At 40.4% G+C, this 23,540-nt stretch overlaps 1 protein-coding gene across 1 annotated transcript; it reads right to left on the bottom strand.

Annotated features, from left to right (window-relative positions):
- Positions 1-18,449: 18,449 nt before the first annotated feature.
- On the bottom strand, positions 18,450-19,505 carry LOC149243495 (uncharacterized). Its single transcript, XM_089371225.1, has one exon. The coding sequence runs from the start codon at positions 19,503-19,505 to the stop codon at positions 18,450-18,452; it is 1,056 nt and encodes a 351-aa protein (XP_089227351.1).
- Positions 19,506-23,540: the final 4,035 nt, after the last annotated feature.

Genomic DNA, 23,540 nt, shown 5'->3' with positions numbered 1-23,540 from the left:
TCTGAGAAGAGACTGTTTGATGTGTTTTTAATGTTTTCTGGAGACTGAAGATGGAATTATTGTGTTGCAACTTGATACAATAAGTGCTCCTTACCTCTATTTACTGTTTACCATTATCTAAATAGCAGAAAGAAAGATTAGCTTAGAATTTGTTTAAATACACTCTATGCTCAATTTCTGCTGTTTCTTTATGTTTTCCTCTGAATGAATTGGTAATGAATATGAATTCCTTCTGGCTCATGTTTACCCCGATTCACCTGTGTGTGCCAATTATCTAGGAATTCTTTACCGCCCCTAGGTAGAGCTCTATTCCTTTCCCCTGTTAAGCTGATTGAGGGATTCTTAAATGCCCCTCATTACTTAGCATTCACCCCATCCTTTAAACCTGAAACATTGTTTTAGTTGCAACTACCTTGCTCCATTTTCTCTCTTGGGACCAAGAAAACGCACCAGTAGTCCTCCTTTTCGACTCCACGCCCAATGGTTTGAAATTTTCAGACTATGCTCTGCCTCTCTACCTGAGAACATCAAATTTTCCCACCAAAATCAGAACAAAAACCCCTGAACTCAATAACTAGCCTAAGATCCTTTTCAACAAAGCTAAATCTGAAAGAGAGAGCCCTCTCTGACTGCAGGTGGGCTAGAACCTGCAGTCCAAAGTTGGTCTGTGGTTACCTCGGCCGTATCCTTTTCCAGAGCTTAAGGACAAGCTGAGTGATAACACAATGGCGACTCCACTGGGGAATTTCCTCAGATAGTTTCACGAAGAAGGTAAGAAAGCTCCGTTGAGACCATATATCAAACTTTCCAATTGCTGTTTATCTCTTAAAACTACAGATGAAGCCTGAATGTCAGCCAGGAAGCCTTTGAAACTGTTCTTTGCTTTGCATTAACAGGAGTAAATAAATGCTGCTTCAGTCAATCTTCATGCTAGTTTTAAGTTACAAATAAGCTGTCCCAAATTTTAATTAGTCCCTTGTTGATTACAAAAACATTCCCAGGAAAAATACCAAAAGCAAATTCGGAAGCTGGCTCCTAAGAAAAATCCACAATACACAAGGTCAAATCCAGACCCAGACCCTCCAGCTGTTTTTGAGAACCCTAACATAATCCCAAAAATCCTTAGGAAGCAAGAAAGACAGGAAAATTTTGTTGATTTGAGTCCTGAAACAGCTCACCCAAGCTGTGTTCCAACTCCTGTCAAGGTTTTATTTCATTCAACCCCTGTTTCCCTTAGTTCATCATCCACATCTCATAGCACTCCTTCCACACCTCCATCCGCTGCACATATTCCCAGTACCACTACTGTTGTTTCCAGCGTTCCAGTTACTCCTGTGATCCCCGTTACCTTAGTTGTTCCACTTATCCCTGCCAATATGGCTAATAGATATGCACCCCTGCAGTTGCCCGCTAACGCTGGGGCTTTACCTCAAGAGTACCAATCGAAGATCACATATTTTGATAGTACTGGTCCTTTTACTGCCCTTCAGCACACTAAAAAGATGCAAGATTATTTTGAAAACTACGAGATAGATGATGATAGCGTGAGAATGAGAATTTTTGTTCAGAGCTTAACAGGTGATGTAAGAACTTGGTTCAGATCACTTGCTGCAAACTCCATAACCACCCCAGATGAGCTTTACCAATCCTTTACCAACAGATGGGAGAAAAAGAAAGACCCCTTGCACATACTAGCTGAATACGATACAATTAAACAAGGTCCTCAAGAGACTGTTTTGGAGTACTGTGCAAGATTCAATAATGTATATAATGCAATACCACAGAACTTAAGGCCTCCACCTGACCTTGCCTTGTACAAATTTCTGGATGGTTTTGACCCTGATATGGCATACCAGTTGAAAGAAAAAGCTCCTCAGACCCTTGCAGACATGCAAAACGTTGCTGTCAGTGTTGAGGCCAACTTAATTGCCAAGAGAAACAGAGCTAGAATGGAGAGAAGAACCACCTTTAAGGAAGAACCCCTAGCCTTTGACCAAAAGCTTGATGCTATTATTAGTGGCCTACAAAGGCTGGGAGAGAGAGTAGAAAATGTTGAGAGAAAAGCATCATGGGAAGGACAACAGTCTAATACCATAAGGAACCCAAATTTTAGGAAAACGCAGAACACAAATGCTGGTAGGTCTAACCAAGACCATGACATAAGACCCCCTTTTCAAGATAAGTATGTTGAAGGATCCACTTCTAGTCAACCCACAGAGGACACTCACATGAACCTGATGGATCTAAAGGGTGAGCATAAAACTTTCCTGAGCCAAGAAGACCAAAATGAACATGACTGTAATGAGTTTCAAACTAAGTCTGGTGAGTCTTTTGATTTTAAACAAGGATATGATACTGCTGTGTCTGAATTAAACAAACAATATAAGCTGAGAACTAGGACCATTGATATTTCCAAACCTAGCAAAACAAAGGATGGCAAACAGCCCAAAAAGATTAAAGGCAAGGCTGTCATGACAGAACCAGCTGATATACCTCTCCCAAACCCACATCAAGTGACTGTAGAAGACATAACAGACCTGCAGCCTTCCAAAGATCAGCCTTTGCCACCTTTTCCCTTGGAAGAAAGCTCAAACAGTGTTCCAAAAAGTCCTCCTGAAATTGTAAAACTGCAAGTAGTCAAGCCCCATAACGCTGCTAAAAAAGAGAAAATCGCAGATAGTTCAAATGAAACAGAAAAAACTGCCCTCATCAACACCAAGACTCCATTGGAAAAGCCATTTAATTTAGAGGCAGAAATAGCTAAGTTGAAAATATCCATCCCCCTCTCAGAACTTGCCAAACACGATGTATATAGGCAACAAATTCAAATATCACTTCAAATGCCAGAGGTTAAGGATGATGTAAATTTTTTAGATGACACCCCAGAACTGTTGTTTGGCCCAGAGGTTAATGGAAAATCAACACGTGGACCTGTCCCACCCTTTTATGTCAGTTTGCATATACATGACCAGATTTTGCACAACGCTATGTTTGACTCAGGGGCATCGCACAATCTTATGCCCAAAGCAGTTATGGAAAAACTGAACCTTGATGTCACAAGACCTTACAAAGATTTATACTCATTTGACTCAAGTCAAGTGAAATTTTTAGGCATCATCAAAGACCTGTGTGTCTCCTTAGTCCAATATCCAAATAAGACCATCCTCATGGATGTAGTGGTTGCTGACATTCCACCAAAATATGGTATGCTCCTATCAAGATCATGGGGAGCAAAGCTGCAAGGATCCCTTCAATTAGACCTCTCCTATGCCACCATTTCAGTCTTTGGGCAACCAAAGAGACTATACAGAGAAACACTGATGAAATATGTGGTGAGTAGTGAGAGCAATCCTGAAAATTTTCCCATTTACTCAATCCACTCTGATATGGATTCCTTTATTTTGTTTAATGATGACACGAATTCTCCAACTGATGATGAGCCTTTGAATCTAGAACAAAAAGCACAAATCAATGAAGAATCAGTTGCACATACCCATGAGACTGTCACAACAATTAGTGCAACCAGCATACTAGAAGAAACTCCTCAAATGGAAAGTTCAAATCTGCCCGTTGCAAGAATGGTTGACACTTTAGGCATCAACCACAAGCAAGAAATCATATGGTATTTAGAGTTTGATGGCTCTGTCAACAAGTTAGGAGCAGGGGCAGGTGTCTGGATTCACATTACACATAACAATCATGCTGGAGGTCATGCCTAAAAACTGAATTTCAAATGCACAAATAACATGGCAGAGTATGAGGCTTTGCTACTAGGCCTTAAACTGCTCAAAGCTATAGGAGCTGCGAAAGTGTCTATCCTAGGAGACTCTGACTTAATCATACAACAGATGAAAGGAAATTTTGTAACCAATGACAATAGAATGAGAGCCTATAGGACTGCTGCCACCAATATACTCAATGCATTCACTGAATTCAAGCTGGCCAAAATTTCAAGAGAACATAATGTTCATGCACACAGCCTAGCCACCTTCGCAAGCACATGCAAGCTTCCTTTTGACCCAAATCATCACTTCACAGCTAAAATAAAACATAGGCTTGGCAAGTATTCGAAAATGATGCCCAGATTAATAATTTCCTTATCCTTGAGCATGAATTTTCAAATACTAACATAGATATGGATGCTATGACAGATTCAGAACAGCAAACAACTGAAAATCAGCAAGATGTAATAGCTGCAACAGCCAAGCAAATCCTGAAACCAACTATTTTTGACAAAGAAAACATAGAACAGCTGAAACAAATGCACTTGGAAGAAATTACCAAAACAGAGGCAGAGATCATTGACTTAAAGGATAACTTTCTGCCTGCTGGCCTAACCCCATTAGAAGACATGTTTGACGCCAATGATGTGCCCAGAAAGCCAAAATTGCAACCCATTAACACTGACATAGAAGAACACAACATTGGGACAGCAGAAAATCCAAAAATGATCAAACTGTCCAAAAATTTGCCTCTTGATCAAAAGCCCAAGTACATTGATTTGTTCAAAGAATTCCAAGATGTATTTGCTTGGAGTTATGAGGATTTGAAATCCTACGACACCTCGGTGATCCAACACACGATTCCCTTAAAACCAAACCAGAAACCATTCAAACAGAAACTTAGAAGAATTAACCCTATGCTTCTTCCCCCGATTGAGAAGGAAGTAAAGAGGATGTTTGAAGCAGGTATAATAGCACCTATCAAATTTTCTGAATGGGTGTCCAATCTTGTTCCTACAAGAAAAAAGACAGGTGAAATCAGACTTTGTGTAGATCTGAGAAATTTAAACCAAGTCTCCTTAAAAGACCACTATCCGTTGCCCAAAATGGACCACATCCTACAGAGGGTAGTGGGGTCATCTAGAATCTCCTTGCTAGATGGCTTTTCAGGTTTCAATCAAATACTTGTTCACCCGGACAACCAAGACAAAACTGCTTTTACCACACCGTGGGTAACATTTAAGTATGTGAAGATGCCATTCGGACTTAAAAATGCTGGTGCCACCTTTCAACGAGCAATGGATATTGCATTTGCCAAAGAAATACATGACTTCCTAGTTGTCTACCTTGGTGACTTAACCCCATTCTCAAAATCTGATGAAGAACACCTCAAGCATCTTAGGCAAATTTTCATGACATGTAGGAAATATGGCATTTCCTTGAATCCCAAGAAGTCCCTATTTGGCCTAGAAGAAGGCACGTTACTTGGCCACATTATATCAAAAGATGGGATTAGAATTGACCCTGAAAGAATCCAAGCCATCCTCCAGATTCCATTTCCAAGAAACATTAAAGAGCTACAAGCATTCCTTGGGAAAATCAACTTCCTAAGAAGATTTATTCCAAATCTAGCTGAACTAATATGATTGTTAAGCAACATGTTAAAGAAGGATGCCAAGGTAAAATGGTCTCTTGAAACCAAACAAGCATTTGAGAGTATCAAGTCTGCCTTAACCCAAACTCCTGTCCTCACAAGCCCACAGTTTGAGAAAGATTTTATCATATTTTCGTTTGCATCTGATCACACAATAGCCGCTATCCTTTTGCAAAAGGATGAACAGGGAGCTGAAAAGCCAATCGCTTTTTTCAGGTGAGCCTTAAGAGACACCCCTTTGAAGTACCCAATCATGGAAAAATAGGCCTACGCACTTGTTAAGGCCATCAAGGATTTTAGAGTGTACATTTTGTATTCACACATGATTGCCTATGTCCCACACATTGCTGTAAAAGACATATTGACCTAAGAGGGATTAGAAGGAAAAAGAGGCAAGTGGATTGCAAACATCCTTGAATATGACATAGAAATAAAACCAACCAAGCTGATAAAGGGACAAGGTTTAGCTAAACTGATGTCCGAAACAAACTTTCAAGCCTTAGACATTAACCAACTGGACAATGAACCGGAGCTGACGACTCCACAGATCAGTGAAATATTTCTGCAATGCCCTTGGTACACTGATATTTTCTTTGTATTGTTAAACCTGTGTGCTCCCCCAGGATTGTCCAGGACCAAGAAAAGATTTTTGAAAATGAAGGCTTTAAAGTTTTGTGCTATAGATGGTGCATTATTTTGGAGAAATCATGAAGGTATATTGCTTAACTGTTTAACCATGAATGAAACTAACAATGTCATGAAATAATTCCATGTAGGTGACTGTGGAGGACATTTATATTGGAAGTCCACTGCTGATAAAATTCTAAGGGCTGGTTTCTACTAGCCCTCTCTTTTTGTAGATGTAAAAAAGTTTTCCATGTCATGTCACAAATGCCAAATCTTTGAGGGCAAGAGAAAGTTGTTACCCCTGCCCCTTAAACCTATCTCAACAGAAAAACCTTTTCAACAATGGGGTCTTGACTTCATTGGAGAAATCCATCCCTCTTCCTCAGGCCAACACAAATGGATCCTAACAGCCACTGACTATTTCACCAAGTGGGTTGAAGCCATCCCCTGTAGGCAGGCCAATGACACCATCATTATCCAATTCCTTGAGTGCAATATCCTTTCTCGATTTGGCTGACCTGAGAAAATCATCACTGACAATGCCGCTGCCTTTAAGTCCAAAAAGATGATCAATTTCTACCACGATTTCATATTACCTTGGGCCACTCTACAACCTATTACCCTCAAGGTAATGGCTTGGCTGAATCATCTAATAAGAGCCTCATCAACATCATAAAGAAGGTGCTAGAAGAAAACAAGAAGAACTGGCACAAAAAGCTGGTAAATGCCCTATGGGCAGACAGACTCTCAAGCAAAAGATCAATTGGGATGAGTCCTTATGAGCTGGTATATGGCATGGAGGCAAGATTCCTTCATCCCTGGGCATTCCTACTATCAAGTTGTTACAAGAAATTCAGGCTGAACCAAATGACATTCAAAGAAGGATTAATTAGACCATTCATCTTCAGCAAACCAGAGAACAAGTTTATGACAGAGCTCAAATTTTGCAAGAAAAGCTTAAAAAGATGTTTGATAAGAGAGCTAAAGCTGAGGATTTCAATGTTGGTGACAAAGTTCTAAGATGGGACTCAAGAAGAGAAGACAAGGGCAAACATGCCAAGTTTGATTTTTTATGGAAAGTGTCATTCGTTATTTCTGCTGTTCAGGGAAATAACACATTTTCTCAAATCTGTAGAGGATAGTTCTATTGAAGAAGGCCCTGTCAATGGCCGTATGCTGAAACATTACCATGATCCCTTTTAAAGGAAACAATGCAGCCCTGTATATATCTTTTTGTACAGTCTTATTTGTATATATCAGCACTTTGTTTTTTTATTTTTATAAGCAGGTCGATTGTTTAAGGAACAGTAGTAAGTTTTGTAAAGATACAGCCGATGCAAGTAGTCCAGTTCTAAAAGCTCTGTCTCTACACCAATTTCATACAAAACAGCAAGAGGAAAAACTATCACATTACAAGCAATTCATGGTAGAAAAGAAATATTTGCATTCAAAGGCATGTTCCAACAGCATTGTACATAATCATCAAGCACGCAGAAGAAAGCAGGCGATGCTGCATAGTTCACAGTAATTCAGTTGAGGAGGAGGTTGTTCATAGTTCAAAGTTTTACATTTTTATCAGCCAGAACAAATGTTTCAGTCTACAGCAACCATAGAAAATCAAGGCAGTCTGACCTGCTGTTCTTGGCTTTTCACAAGGAAAAGCCATCCCCAAGTGGAGCCACTGTTAGCCTCCTGTTGCAACAAGTGTTCATTTTTCATGATTGACATTTTTACATGCCAAATATGTCATACTTTGCAAGCTGTAGCGTTCCATATTTCCAGAAGAGACCAAAGAAGAAAGCCATGAAGTGTGCTAGTCCAAATGCCACTGCTGTATTCCAATTTTGATGAGTCATTCCATTTTGAAGAGTTCATTCAGTTAAGGGAAGGATAAACAGTTTAATCTTGGCCTCCCTAGGTTTCAATTTCCTGTTTTAGAATATAGAGAATGTATATGTCCAAACAGCGTAATCTTGGCAGATTTGTAGATAGGTAGAGAATCAAAGGGACCCAACTGCTTAATCTGGGCCCTGGCAGAAATAAGTGTAGATTTAGATAAGAAATCATTCAAAAGAAAAATTGTAAAGCTGGGTCTGCAAGTCTAAGTGCACCCAAACCAAAAAGAAGAAAAAATGTTAGGTGAGTAGGCTGGGTAGGTAGTTTTTGAGGTGGCAGAATGATTCATGATCAAACTTTGTGTTTCTAAGTGTATATTTTTCTAGATCACAGTTATCAGGCAATTTTCATTTGGAGAAGCTCAAGTTGGACACCACTAAGTCCCCCTTCTTCTAATTCCCCAAATTAATTACTAATTTCCCAAAGAGGTCAAGATCTGCTTGATTCCTCTTAGTTTCATCAGTCTCCATGTCATTTGCCTTGGTGAAGATTTCCTTCACTCAAGGATCCTTTATTTCTCATTTACAAGTTCTTTTCCCCAAAATTAGCCTAAGGTCCCCTACCTTAGCGCCTGCTGATCATCTCCATATTAACTTCTAACTCTAGTATATAACTCCCTATTACCTTTCCCCTTTGCCCTACTAAAAATATGTATATAATACTCCCCTATGTAAATATCCCCTCCCTGGCAATATATCCATATTTCTTCTGAGTCAGGGAAAAAATGGTCCATCTGGGGCTGTTTTTTGCCCATCCGAGTCATAGCAGGAGTTAGATGACATCTGGTCATGCTAACAACCTCTCCCCTAGCCCTAAAACCCTCTAAAAACCTGCTTTGGCGCCCTTATACCAAAGTTTCATTCACAAAAACATTAACCCGCGCTTATTCACCCCCAAACCCACAAAACCTAAGTTTTAAACCCTGCCGCACTTTATTTAAATGGGAATATTGCCCGGATCCTAGCCCTTATACCTCCGCCGCTTCATATTCCCTGCCAACCGTTAGATTTCCCACCCCACAGATCTATGGTGGGCGGGCCTTCTCGTCCCCCAACGCGCCCGAAGGTTAGCGTCTGGGAGATGGGCGGTATTGCCGTCGTACTCTCGCCACGCGTCGCCTTCTGGGATGTGGCAGAGCGCCTTCCCCCGAAACCACCTCTGTCCAAAGGCGGTGCACCCCAAAACCAGAAACCACCTCCTGCCCAGTGACATCACCCGCTTGCGTCACCCCCCTTGCCCAAGCACCATGACATGTCATCCGCCTGTGTGGCCTCCTGCCACTGTATCGCCAAGTCACCTTGCCACGTGTCCTGCCATCGTGTCCCCTGTCGTACTGCCACGTCACCTCCGTACGTGATGATGTCATCATGCTGACGTCATCCTGCCACGTCATCCATCGTACAAGGTCCCACCATGCTGACATCATCAGCAATTTTGGCGCAAAGGGCGAAAATCGCACTCTGGAGCCCCGGAATCAGTTTCTGAGGCATTTTTGGATGCGCATCGCTGGATAAAATAGGCCTGAATGGGGAATCTTTTCATCACGCAGCCCCCAGCAAGCCCGAAAGGCGCCGAATGACCTGTTTTTCTTCGCGAGGCACTCAGAAAGGAGCAGAAGACAGTTTTGAAGGAAACTGAGGGCCAAACAGCGGTCATTAAATGTTGATTTAATGCACAGCACATCAGAGCAGCAACCCAGTTTATTGTCAAAGAGTATCAGAGGAAGAAGAAGAGCCAAAGAGTATCAGCCGAGATTTTTTAGGGGCTCGAGGCAGCTAAACATTGATGAGCCCCACAGCATAGTCAAATCGATAAGTGTGAGCCCATCCCTGCCTTCAAATCACAGCTAAAACATTTAAGGCAGCTGGACAGCAATGGAACAGAAACCCATGCACAGTTATTGCAGAGGCAACTACACCAAGCCACTAAGGAGAAGCACATTCACTTCATTTTGATACGGCAGCCCTCAACGCAGCCAAATATATTTTCATGCATTTATTTCAGATAGGATTAGGTCAGATTAATTATGCTTTAGGACCTGTTTAGGTCAAGATGTAATAAACAAGTTGTAGAGAGTTTTCCCTATATATACTGCCCTCAGCATTGTTTCAAGGGTTGGTAAATTGGTATTTTTCACTAGAGACTTGCACTGTATACCTGAAGTTGTTTCTGTAATCAAAGATTGCTGAAAGTTCTGAGAAGAGACTGTTTGATGTGTTTTTAATGTTTTTCTGGAGACTGAAGATGGAATTCTTGTGCTGCAACCTGATACAATAAGTGCTCCTTACCTCTGTTTACTGTTTACCATTATCTAAATAGCAGAAAGAAAGATTAGCTTAGAATTTGTTTAAATACACTCTATGCTCAATTTCTGCTGTTTCTTTATGTTTTCCTCTGAATGAATTGGTAATGAATATGAATTCCTTCTGGCTCATGTTTACCCCGTTTCACCTGTGTGTGCCAATTATCTAGGGATTCTTTACTGCCCCTAGGTAGAGCTCTGTCATCTTCCACTGTTAAGCTGATTGAGGGATTCTTAAATGCCCCTCATTACTTAGCATTCACCCCATCCTTTAAACCTGAAACATTGTTTCAGTTGCAGCTACCTTGCTCCATTTTCTCTCTTGGGACCAAGAAAACGCACCAGAAGTCCTCCTTTTCGACTCCACGCCCAATGGTTTGAAATTTCCAGACTATGCTCTGCCTCTCTACCTGAGAACATAAAATTTTCCCACCAAAATCAGAACAAAAACCCCTGAACTCAATAACTAGCCTAAGATCCTTTTCAACAAAGCTAAATCCGAAAGAGAGAGCCCTCTCTGACTGCAGGTGGGCTAGAACCTGCAGTCCAAAGTTGGTCTGTGGTTACCTTGGCCGTATCCTTTTCCGGAGCTTAAGGACAACCTGAGTGATAACACGAGGCACCAGCTAGATCGAGGGTTCACCTTTCTCTTGGATGGCTATATGCACGTGCATCGTACCAATGGACTACTCTTTTGAGTAGATCTTATTATTTGTGTTCTTCCAATGTTTCGAGGACGAAACATGCTAAGGGGGGTGGAATGTTATATACCTAGGGGGAATAATATGGAGTACAAAGGGAGGTACCCAAGGTAATAATGTAATAATGGGATGGGCCATAGTAATAAATAAGGTGGTTAACTCATATCATGTAAGGGACCACAAGTAGTTAGTAATAATGTAATGGGCCCATGGTATTAGTTCGATGGTATGAGGGAACCATGGTAATGATCCATGGTATTGTATGTATGAGGCCTATATAGAGGCTAGAGACTCCACATGGGGGAGTGTGAAGGATTATTGTATGAAAAGGCATATGGCTTGTGGAGTGTTCTCCTTCCTTGAGGAGTGAATGTAAGGTGTTGCCCTACCTTAAGGGTTTGATCAATAAAGAATCATTTCATATTATTTCTGGGTTCATTTGCATTATCTTATATTTTCATATTAGATTTATAGTATTTATGGGTTATATCTATAACAGAATCGGACCATATCTTGTAAAGCATTGGCAAGAATTACCACTCCTCAAACTCTCAATATAGAAGAACATATCAAGAAGAAAAAAGTTCAAGAAGTGAAAGATCACATCGAGAAAGAAGAAATGAATCCAACCATATCTTGTAATTCATTGGTTGGAATTACCACTCCTCAAACTATCAAGATAGAAGGACATATCAAGAAGAAAAATGGTCAAGAAATGAATCCGACCATATCTTGTAAAGGATTGGAAGAAATTACCACTCCTCAAACTCTAAAGATAGAAGGAAATATCAAGAAGAAAAAGGTTCAAGCAGTGAAAGATCACATCGAGCATCAACAACAAGTTCTCCAACTTTTAAACCATAACACCACTTTGGTGCAAAATCGAATGAAACAACAGTAGATCAACATCGTAGTGAAAAATGTTTTGATGTAGGTGATTGGGCATTTTTACTGCTACATCTTAAGCAAGCTATTTATGAGAAGGAAACGTTGGCAATACTACATGCACTTAAAAAATGGCGACCTTACCAAATGGGAAGACACTTCAAGGTAAAAATGGATCATGATAGTCTTAAATACTTTTTAGAACAACTATTATCTTTATAAGAATAGAAAAAATGTGTCGCAAATATGTTGGGTTATGACTTTGACATCATCTATAGAAAATGGAAGAAAAATTTTGTTGCAGATGCACTCTCAAGAAAGGATGAGGATGCAGAAGCATTGTTTTGTGCTATTTCTATTATCCAACCAGATTGGATAAATGAAGCAAGGGATGAATGGAAGAAGAATGAAGAAGTATGTCCACTTATTCAAAAGTTTCAAAAGATCCCAATTCAAACAATATTGCCAGAAATTGAAGAGGAAGGAATAATCATATTGGAACCTAGAGCAGTCACAGAAACAAGAACCCGACAGCTACGAAATCGATCAATTTCAGAGTATCTCATCAAGTGGAAGAACTTACCCGCTGAAGATTCCACATGGGAGGACAAGAATTTTATACAAAAGCATGAAGAACTACTCAAGCTTTGAGGACAACACTTTTTGAAGGAGAGGGGCATGTTAGGCCCCTATACTACTAGTATAACCCCTTATTGTTATTAGTACACCCCCCTTATTATATTGATGTACCCATGTAGTGCCCATATTGTTACTATTGTGCCCCATAGAAGCCCACTATTGTTATTATTGTGCCCTTACATTATTGTTTTTATGTCGGATCTGATTATATTATGACCCCTTAGACTCCTATATATAGAAAGGAGGTCTTTTCATTTGTATCATCAAAGAATTGTTCGTTTATGTAATGTAAAGGAGGTTGCCCCCTCAAAGAGGCTGAATTCTAAGGTGTTGATCTATATTTTCTATCTTTTTGTGAGCTGGTTTCATAACAAAAGCGGACTCCAGGCTGTTCCTTTTTCGTAGTTTTACAGATCCTGGAAAAGTGATAAAAGTACGATCCTTGGTCAAAATGACCTGTTTAAATTTAGATAGCGTAAAATCCATTAAAAAAATGTCATCCTGCTCAAAACAACACCAAAACATTAGAAATACTTGTTTCATGAAGGGATCCCTATGAGACCAATAGTTAACACCATTGGATCACCCACCTATGAATTAGCTAAATATGTTGCTAAGATTCTGAAGCCTCTAGTTGGGAACACATACTCTTTTATAAAAGACTAATGATTTCGTAAAACTTATAAAAAATGAGAGGGTTGATAAGGATGACATTTTGGTTAGTTTTGACATAGTATCCTTATTTACCAAGATCCCCTTGGATGAGGTTGTTCATGTTATAAAAGAAGTCACTGATCTAGAAACAATGAAACTTGTGGAGATTTGTTTGCATTCCACTTTCTTCAGTTTCCAGGGTAGTTATTATGAGCAGATATCTGGGGTCGCAATGGGCTTCCCTCTGTCACCAATAGTCGCCAATTTATACATGGAGTATTTTGAGAAAAAGGCTCTTGACTCATATCCCTTGAAACTAGCATGGTGGAAAATATTTGTTGATGACACCAGCTTAAAATGGACTCATGGTAGGACTAAGATTGTGAATTTTTTTAATCATCTTAACTATATCTCTTCAGAAATTAAGTTTACTATGGAGCTTGAAGAAAAAGGTAGAATTCCTTTTTTAGATGTCTTGGTGATCAGAAAGGAGGATGGTATTTTGGGACACTAGGTCTCTAGGAACAAAACCCACACTAAAAGTTATCTTCACGCTGATTCATACCATCATCCATCCCAAAAATTGCGGGTCCTTAACACTTGTGCTATTAGAGCCCTTAGAATTTCCTATGCTGATCACCTTAATGAGGAGATTAAGCACTTAACCTCTATTTTTAAGGATATAGGATACAAGGAAAATGATATTAAGAAAGCTATAAAAAGAGCTGAAGGAAAGGTCCTCCCCAAGGGCCCTAAAGAAAATTGTGGGATAGTTTACCTTCCATTCATTCAAGGGGTTATAGATAAGATCACCAAGGTTTTAAGAAAGAGAGACATATTCACTTAGTTTACAACATGTGGAACAATTAAACAAAGAATGAGATCTATCAAGGATAACATCAATCAACAACAACTTAAGGAAGTTTATAAGATTGATTGTTCTTGCGGCAGAAGTTATATTGGAGAGACAATGTGTTCCTTAAAAACAATACTTAAAGAGAATAGAGCAGATATCAAGAATGGGAGATCGCGCACTTAATCTCTTGCAGAGCACTCCTCAAAAACCAAGCATCATGTTTGTCCAAAGAACACCACAATTATCGCTAGGGAAGATCATTATCAAAAGAGTAAAATCAGAGAAGTGCTTGAGATTAGGAAATATCTGAATAACCTCAACAAGGATGGTGGGAATGAGATCAGTGGAAATTGGCTTCCCCTGATTAGGCATATCAGTGCTTCCAAGTCTTCTGAGGTCTAATATTCCAGGTATGAACCTTCTCTCCTTACCTTGAAAATCTTGAAAATTTATGTAGCATTTTTAACTAACATCCATTAATAAATAGATTAAATTATTAATTAATAGTAGTTTTTAAATTTATGAAACATTTTTAACTAGCCTCTGTTAAAATTGATTAAATTATTAATTATTAATAAATAAATAACTTATTATTAATAATTATTTATTCATTAAGAATAAATAAATAATAATTATTAAATAAATAAATAATTATTAATAATATAATTTATATTAATATTTATTTTTTTAATTAACATTATTATTTATTTTTATTTATTTATAGTAAATAAAGAAATTTTATTATTTCTAATTAGGTCTTAAGCATTTTCTAAAATTTATATATAATCTCTTATTATTAATAATTATTAATATTAATTAATAATAATAATAATAATAATAATAATAATAATATTAATATTAATAATATTATTATTATTATTATTATTACTATTATTAACGAAGTCGGTTGCTGTATTAAATCTGAAAATAGAAGGCAAGAATTTGAATCCTGCGGTACATGACAATCCGGGATGGCTCAGGAGCTGAGGAGTTACAGAAAGAAATTTTCTCCTTAGTCCTAGATGTCCTGGCTTTGAAAATTTCTGAACTGAGATATACTCTGACAAATTGGAACAATAGAAATTTACATTTGCATAGCATTTCTAAATTATGATGGCTTAGACTGGAAGACAGGCCGAGTTGAGTCTGTGATCCTATACAAAGCAGACACAAGAGGGATCGATTCCATCGCTGATGGAAATTCCATCGCTGAATTAGTCAGTGTTGTAGATGGAGCGAAACTGTACCATATTCCATCGCTGATGATGACCTGAGGGCAGTTCCTGTTGATAGCGCTGTCCGGAGTGATGTTGAGTGAGCTGTTTCAGTTCATGGCAATGGCTGTAGAGAATCCTCGGCGTTGCACAGCAGACTTCCCATTGCTCTGTCACAGGCGTTGTTGGCATGCCTGTCTGCTTGCTTGTTGAAGGAGCAGAGAATGTGATGAAACTGCAAATTTCCCATTGCCTGATGCAGGAGTTGGCAGCGCTGGATGATCTGTTGTAAGAGAGCATTCAGAGAGCTTTTCTTCTGAGCCATCAGACTAATTACTATCGAAGAGTCTCCAAAAACTTTAGCTGATCTAATTCCTAGTCCGATGAGTTGTTTTAGCCCTTGATACAGGGCCAACGCTTCTGCCCTGTTGTTGGAGATCTTCCCTAAACCCCATTCAAAATAGATAACACATTCCCCATTGGCATTGGAGATCCAGCCCCCTGCTCCAGCAATGCCTGGGTTTGACTTGGATGCCCCATCGAAAAAAGGCAGAAAATATTACAATTTTGTAGCCAAGTTGCAAATTCCTCCTCTTTGTACCTTATCTTCCAACTGTGGGTTTCTTGATTGCGCTGATCTCTCTTAATACTGCCATTCTGAGTGCTATGGTTTTTGTCCAGCATATAGCTGATAAAACTCCTTTCTTCCACACTGTACAGAGTTGCATCAATGCTGCCATAGGTTTTAACAGAAATCGTTTCCAGTGCTAGAATCTTGGAGTCGCGTTCTCGTCCTTGAATATTTTTTGATTTCTGATGAGCTAGATACTCCATAGCATGGTGTATGGAAGAGTGTTCCAGACCCTCTGCGCTAAGTTGCTCTTCTTATTTTTCCAAGGGCAGTTCTTTTTCCAGTGATGAATCACGTCTCCTATGGAATGCTGGGAAATGCCAGGGAGGTTGACAGTGGGATACAATTCTTTCCAGCAGTCTATCGCAAAGGAGCAGTCCACAAAGAGGTGTTTCATGGTTTCTTCCGCAGCGTAGCAGTTGGGGCAGCGTGATGGTCCATTGATCCCTCTCTTTTGTAAGTTCTCTGCTGTCAGAATTTTTCCTTTTAGCAAGGTCCAAACAAAGAACTTAATTTTTGGAAGAGCCTCTGACTTCCACACCATTTTCCAGTGGTTCCATATTGGCATGGGAAAGGTGTTGCTGCAAATGTATTGGTGGGCTACTTTCACAAGGTAGTCTGAGCCAGTAGGGTCCCATCGAAAGCCATCCAACTCGTTCTTTTTTACGGGAGCTTTGCTGTGGAGGAGAGACTGCAGAATCGAAAGACTAGGTTTGAGAGCGATGGGAACATCAGGAAAAGACCAACCAAGCCATAGATGGGATAGAGGATCCCAGCTGGAAATTTGATTCAGGTAATGGATACCTTTGCTGTTGAGATAGGAGAGAATAGGAATGGTTTCGTCATGACTGTTTATAGGTTGTTGTCCCAAGATTTTATCAGCTCCAATTTTAATGTTGGTTCCTCCTTTAGGCACTTTGGAAGTATTCTAGGCGATGAACGGAATGGATTTTTTACATATGCGCCAGATTTTTGAGGAATCTCTGTTGGGTATAACAGAGTCTAGCAGGTGCTGTCTCGGGCAGTTCAAATATTTGATTTCCAGAACCCTTTTCCACCAGGAAGAAGAGCCAGTGATGAGCCTCCAAATGATCTTCCCTCCGAAGGCAAGATTAAGAAATTTGGGGGATCTAACTCCAAGACCTCCTCTGTCCTGGGTTTGGATGACTTGTTTCCAACTAACTAGATTGAATTTCTTTTTATCGGTTTTCCCTCCTTGCCAAAGGAAGTGGCGAAGGATTACATCCATTTTGTTATGAAAGGAAGCTGGGGCTTGATATAAGGAAAATCGATAAAGGGGGAGAGAGGTAATACCAGATTTAAGGAGGATGAGCCGGCCTGCTGGGTTGAGCCAGGCTGAGCCCCACTGCTGCACTTTCCGCTTCACTTTGTCGATGATGATGTCCCACGTTCTTGCCTTCAGAGGTCCTTGGCTTACAGGCATACCCAAATATGAGAAGTGCGTCCACTCAAGGTTACAAGGGACTCCAAAAATATTTGTGATATTGTGGATGGCCTGATTTGTTGCATTCCATCCATATATACAGCTTTTTAACTGATTAACCAAACCTCCTGAGTACCCCATAAATTTGTCAAGAAGGATCTTGAATCTCCTTGCTATAGTGGTGGAGGCTCCTCCAATTAACAAGGTATCATCTGCGAACTGAGAGTGATTGATATTCTTGACTCCATTTCCGTATTTGATTCCAGTGATGAGGCCCACTCTTCTATTGTAGTCCAGAGCTTGGCTGAAGGATTCAGCCATAAGGATGAATAAATATGGGGAAAGGGGGCAACCCTGTCTGAGACCCCGGGAGGATTGAAAGGCTTTTCCCGGTCTGCCATTAACCAAGGGGGAGATCCAAGGCCCAGAAATGCAAGCAGTGATGAGACTAATGAAAGGCAGCTCAAATCCCATCTTTTTTAAAACAACAATAAGGAAAGAATGCCTAACTCTGTCAAAGGCGTTAGCAAGGTCGAGTTTAAGGATAAACCCTTTCTCCTTCCTAGAAAGGCTCGAGTGAATGGCTTCTTGGACTAAGAGAATGGAGTCAGTAATTTGTCTGTTGGCCAAGAACCCTCCTTGATTGTCCAAGATTAGAGAAGGGAGGAGGGGCTTGAGGCGAGAGGCAAGGATTTTCGACAAAATTTTATAGGAGTTGCAGAGAGAAATGGGTCTAAACCAAGAAAAAGAAGTGGGTCTGTTTTCTTTAGGGATGAGAGCCAGAAAAGTGGTGTTGGTGTATCCTCCTATTTTTCCTTTTCTCTAGATCCATTTGATCATCTTTGTCAAGTCCTTTTTTATTAAACCCCAAAAATCCTTGTAAAAACAAATGGGGAATCCATCAGGCCCAGGGGCCTTATCAGGATTCATAGACCAGATCGTTCTTCTGATTTCTTCCTCTTCAATTTCCTTTGTTAGGCTGTCATTCATTTCTCTGGTGATTCCATGGGGCAAGTATTGAAGAAGGTCACCATAATCCTCTTCTCCTTTGGTTTCCGTTATAATCTCTCTATAATAATCAGTGGCTGCTCTTTTGATGGCTTCTTGGGTATTTTTCCGGGTGCCTTCATTGTCCAAAATTGAGTTGACATTGTTTCTAAGTTTTCTTGCTGTGGCCTATTTGTTAAAAAAGGCACTATTTTTGTCACCGCCTTGAAGCTAGAGCTACCTTAACTTTAGTCTCCATTTTAGCTCTTCTTCTCTGTTTGTGTGACTCAACTGTGCATAGAGTAATCCTTCTTGCTCCTTATTTTGTTGAGAGAGGCCTTGAACCTCTATTGTTCTTTGAATGCATTCAAGTTCAGTCTTAATTTTTTGTTTGGTCTCTTCAGGTTCTTTGTAGTTGGTTCTAGCCCATTCTTTGATGACCTGTTTATTTCTTCTTAGTTTAGATTCCCATATGAAAGCTGGTGAGCCTTCGATGTGCTGATTCCAGGATCCCTGTAAAATTTCTCTAACCACCAGATCCCAATTCCAAAGAGGACTGTATCTAAACGGGATTGGCCCAAGAGGACAGTGAGCTTCCAGCGTAAGTGTAATGGGGTAATGATCAGAGGCTGAGGTGGATAAAATGCTAGCGTACCCCACAGAAAAGGAGGAGAGGAACGATACATTAATTAAGAATCTGTCCAGCCTCTCCATTATATTGCCTTTGCCAAGCCTGCGGTTACTCCAGGTGTACCTGCAATTTTTTGGTACAACGTCCACCAGTTCATGATCTCGGATAATTACTTCCAAACGACCTCTGGAAGGGTCAGGCAAAAAGCTGCCTCCCCTTTTTTTGTTGGCGTGTAAGATCAGGTTGAGATCGCCTGCCACTATAATGTTTGAAGTCATTTCTATATCGATAGTAGCCTTTAAATCGTCCCAACAACTTTCCTTTTCTCTGTAGTGGTTGGGGGCGTAGACATTGTAGACAACTGCTGTTTGATTATCGATTTTGTTTTCCAGGACCGTTCTAATCCAATGCTGATGTAAATTAACTGTTGTGCAGTTCCATTTGCTGTGGTCCCAAAGGGTGGCAATTCCACCGGAGGCTCCTCTTGAGTCACTGATACAGCCTTTGTATTGTTTCTGCTGATCAATAATTCCTCTTATTTCTTGCTGCTCTAGTTTTGTCTCCTGAATCAAAATTATGTCTGGTTTTTCACTATGTATAAGATCTCTGAGGGCTAATACTTTTGAGGGGTGCCCTAGACCCCTGCTGTTCCAAGACAACATTTTCATCATTGGGTGACTGGTTTACGGAGAGGTGCTCGCCTCTCTTGTGTTGTCTCCTTCTCATGTTGCCCCAAGATGAAAGCTTCTATAGGGGTTTGGGTGCCCATGGCTATGTCTTTTTGAGCATTCTCGTCTCTGTGCTGCTTGGCTGATTTTCTTCCAGGACCTGGTTTCTTGAAAGAGTCGCCGGAGGATCCATGATCTTTAGACGAGCTTCTGGTGAGCCTAGGGAGAGGGGGATCAAGAGAAGCCTGCGAAGGGGTGATCAGGGAGGGAGAAGGATCTGAAGGTTCGGAGGGGATCAAGGGGAGCAGAGAGGGATCCTCAGGAGGGGGGTCGAGGGAAGATAAAACAAAGAAGGGGTTGGAAGAGGAAGGGAGGGGTAGATCAGGAGGGGGTTGAGCAGGAAGGGATGGGGAGGATGAGGAGGGGTGAGGAGCAGAGGGAACAGGAGGATCAGATTCCAGAGGAGCTTTGGATGCTGGGGCAGACTTCTTCTTTTTGACTGGTTCCCAATGGCCTTCTTGATCTTCGTTCTCTGCAACAACAAGATTAGGACATCTATTGGCAAAGTGGCCATATTTGTGGCATACCTTGCATTTAAAAGGAATCTGCTCGTAGTCGAGCTGCTGGATATGGCTCCATTCGTCCACTTTCAGTTTTATCGCTTCAGGGAGTCCTTTGTCGAGATCCACTTTGACACAAATCCTCACACATGCCTGCATGTTCTCTTTCGGTTTGCTTCGATCTATGTATTTTCCAACTGCGTTCCTGATGGCTCGAACAGATTCATCTCCCCAGCAGTGGAGAGGGAGATGAGGAAGACGGACCCAGACCGGGACAGCGCTGGGGACATCCAGTTCAGGATCAAAATCTGGTGTCCATTTATTCAGGTACAGGCCCCTGGAATCCATAAAATAGGGCCCATTTCTGAAAATTAGGTCCTTATCCTCTTTAGATTCGAAGTGGAATGTGAAATATCCTTTCCCACAAAACCTTATGGAGATCTTCCCTTGAATTTTATCAGTCCAGTTTCTTTCAACCCATCTTTGAACGGTTCGGGGAGAAGGCCAGAGGCCTGTGAATTGGCCAATGAGGCCCTTTTCAGCCAGAGACAGAGCTGCCATGCAGGGCAAGACTGGAGGCAACTGAACCTCTTGAATCCCATCCAGTTTTTTCACAAATTTTGATAGGGCAGGTCTGGGGCACTGCGGAGGGAGCGATTTCACCAAGGCTGAGAAGGCATTTTGCTGGTCCAACCCTTCCGAGGGGGGATCCGGAGGATCCATGGCTGGGCCGAGGCCCAAACGGCCGATGGCAGTCGCAATCAGTGGGCGCGTGCAGGAGCCACAGCGTCGAGCAGCTCGGGGTTCATCCAATAATAATAATATTATTATTAATTATATATTTCAATAATAAAATAAAATAAAATTTATTTAATTAGGTTTTTTCATAGATGTTAATGATAGTTTATTATTAAAATTACATATAAATAAAGAAATTAATTTCTTATTATTAATAAGATATTAATATTAAATTACTAATAATAATAAAAATAATTTATTAATTTATTTCATAATAAAATAAAAGATTTTACTAATTTTATGTTTTATGTTTTTAATTTTTTCTAAAATTAAAAATCTTTATTAAAAAGAAATGAAATAAAGTCAATTATTATTAAAATTTCTTATATATAAAATAACTGTCAATTTCTTATGTAATAATTTAAATATTTTAGTTTATTAATTATTTTCATGTAGGCTTAGGTTTATTATTTTTGAAATTAGTCAGATTTTTGTGTTTTTTTGTTTATGCATTGGGTATTTATCTATTTCTACATTTAACACAAGGGGTAAGGATCACCTGTTGTCATATTGTCAAGAGTTCCCTAAATCCCAGGAGTTCACTGGCTTAATTCCTCTCCCTGGGAGATCAAACATGGGGGAGAGCATAGCTCAGTGTTCTCAATCAACCATGAACCTTACCCATGAGGGTCATGTCCATCAGTACAGGCTACTCTTTGAAGACCAAGAACTTCCATTTTGACAAACGCTTGGTGAGGATGTTAGCAACTAGCTCAATTCCATAATAAATCAATGTTGGAGCCTCACTTCTTCCTCTGCACCATATCCCATATATAGTGATAACTAATCTCAAAATGCTTGGACCGGTCATATATTTCTTTTTCGTAAGTGGGATACTTTCAGACTGTGTCTGAATGTGTCTCACTATGGTAAGCCACTGCATGCCCCTGTGGAGTAAGAACTGCACCAATAGCATAGTTAGAGGCGTCTATATTAATCTCAAATGGTTGCTACAAGTTTGGTAATGTGATCAATGGTGAAGAGCAGAGGAAATGCCTCAACTCAGAAAGTGCCTTTTGTTGGGTTTCAGACCAAAAATAAATTTCTTTCGCTCCACCCTTGGTGACTTGACTTAAAGGCCAAGTGATATGAGAGAACCCCAACACAGAAAGTTGTGGAGCTCTGTTAGATTGGTTGGGGCTGGCCAATCCCGAGTAACTTATACCTTGGCTGGGTCCCCATTCACACCTTGCTTATCAATGATGTACCCAAAATATTGAACATGGGTCATGCCAAAAGTGTATTTCTCAAAATTGGCACGCAGCTTGTGTTGTCACAAGGTTTGAAGGACCTGTCGAATATGGTGGATGTTCTCTTCCCAACTCTGATTAAATACCAAGATGTCATATAAATACACCACCATGAATGTATTGGTGAAGGTTAGCAAGATGTCATCCATCAATCTCATGAAGGTTGCAGGGGCATTCGTCGACCCGAAGGGCATGACCAACCATTCGAAAAGGCCCTCCTTTGATTTGAAGGTAGTCTTCAATACATCGGAGGGTTTGATAGGCACCTGGTGATAACCAGACTTCAAGTCAATATTTTTGAAATATTTTTCCCCTAAGAGCTAGTCCAGAAGGTCATTAATCCATGGGGTTGGCTACCTATCCGAACAATGATCTTGTTCAGTTCTCGATAATCAATATAGAGTCTCCAGGTCCCGTCCTTCTTCTGTATCAACACAATCAAGCTCCCACATGGTGATGCACTTGGCCTAATGTGCCCTTTCTACAACATCTCCTTAATCTGCCTCATGATCTCATCGTTCTCCAAAACAGAGCGTCGATAGATCACTCCATTGGGTAGCAACATAACCAGGGTAAAATTGATGGAGTGCTTGACCTAATAGTGCAAAGGTACCCCTGTAGGTGATGCAAAAATTTCCCTATACTCCTCCATGACCTTGTCCATCTATTGTTGTTGTGCATTGGATCCCTATCTTGAAGTTGTGGCCATAACCTTCTTCTTGCCCTAAGGGCCAATCATAACGAAAACAAATTTCTTAGTCTAGGAAATTATCTTATTACATTTCTTTACTATGATCAAAGAGATGGTGGTAGGTGGGGCTACCTTTGGTATCATGTACAACTTATTGCCCAAAGTAATAGTCACAGAGCAAGGTCTAGACTCATATACAACATGTCGCTTCCACAAGTATGTTTGTCCTAATAATACATCACAAACTTCAAGAGGAGAAACATCACACAATACCTAATCCATGAAGGGCTTGATGCTGTAGGGGAGGTGTCACTACTGGCTGGCACAGAGATCTCTTCCTTCGTGAAGCCACCTGATGATGTATGGATACGGATGTGCTATCATCGGTAGGCCCAACCGCTTCACGAACTTTGCTGAAATGAGGTTCTTTTGGCTCCTACTATCGATAATGAATTGCAACGGAGAACCTTTCACCCACATCTATGAGAGGAAGAGGCGTAAACCCTCCTCTGGATCTCCAATCCATTCCTTTCGATTTTGGTGGTTGCCATAGTGAAACTAGGTTCTATGTCAATGATTTTCTTCCCTTTGTCATTGCCCTTGTCGAGTTCTAACTCAAAGTTGGAACTTGCATCTGATTTAGAAGCCTTTAGCTTGACCACCAGTGATTGCTTGGCCTAACACTCACCTATGTTGTGAATGGAGCTCTTATGGAACTCACACCATTTTC

Source organism: Pinus tabuliformis, chromosome 8, assembly GCF_031772625.1.
Source record: "Pinus tabuliformis cultivar Carrire ecotype Pingquan chromosome 8, CPIR1, whole genome shotgun sequence".
NCBI lineage: Eukaryota > Viridiplantae > Streptophyta > Pinopsida > Pinales > Pinaceae > Pinus > Pinus tabuliformis.
The sequence above is the reverse complement of the archived record's forward strand: the minus strand, read 5'-3'. Positions and strand labels throughout refer to the sequence as shown.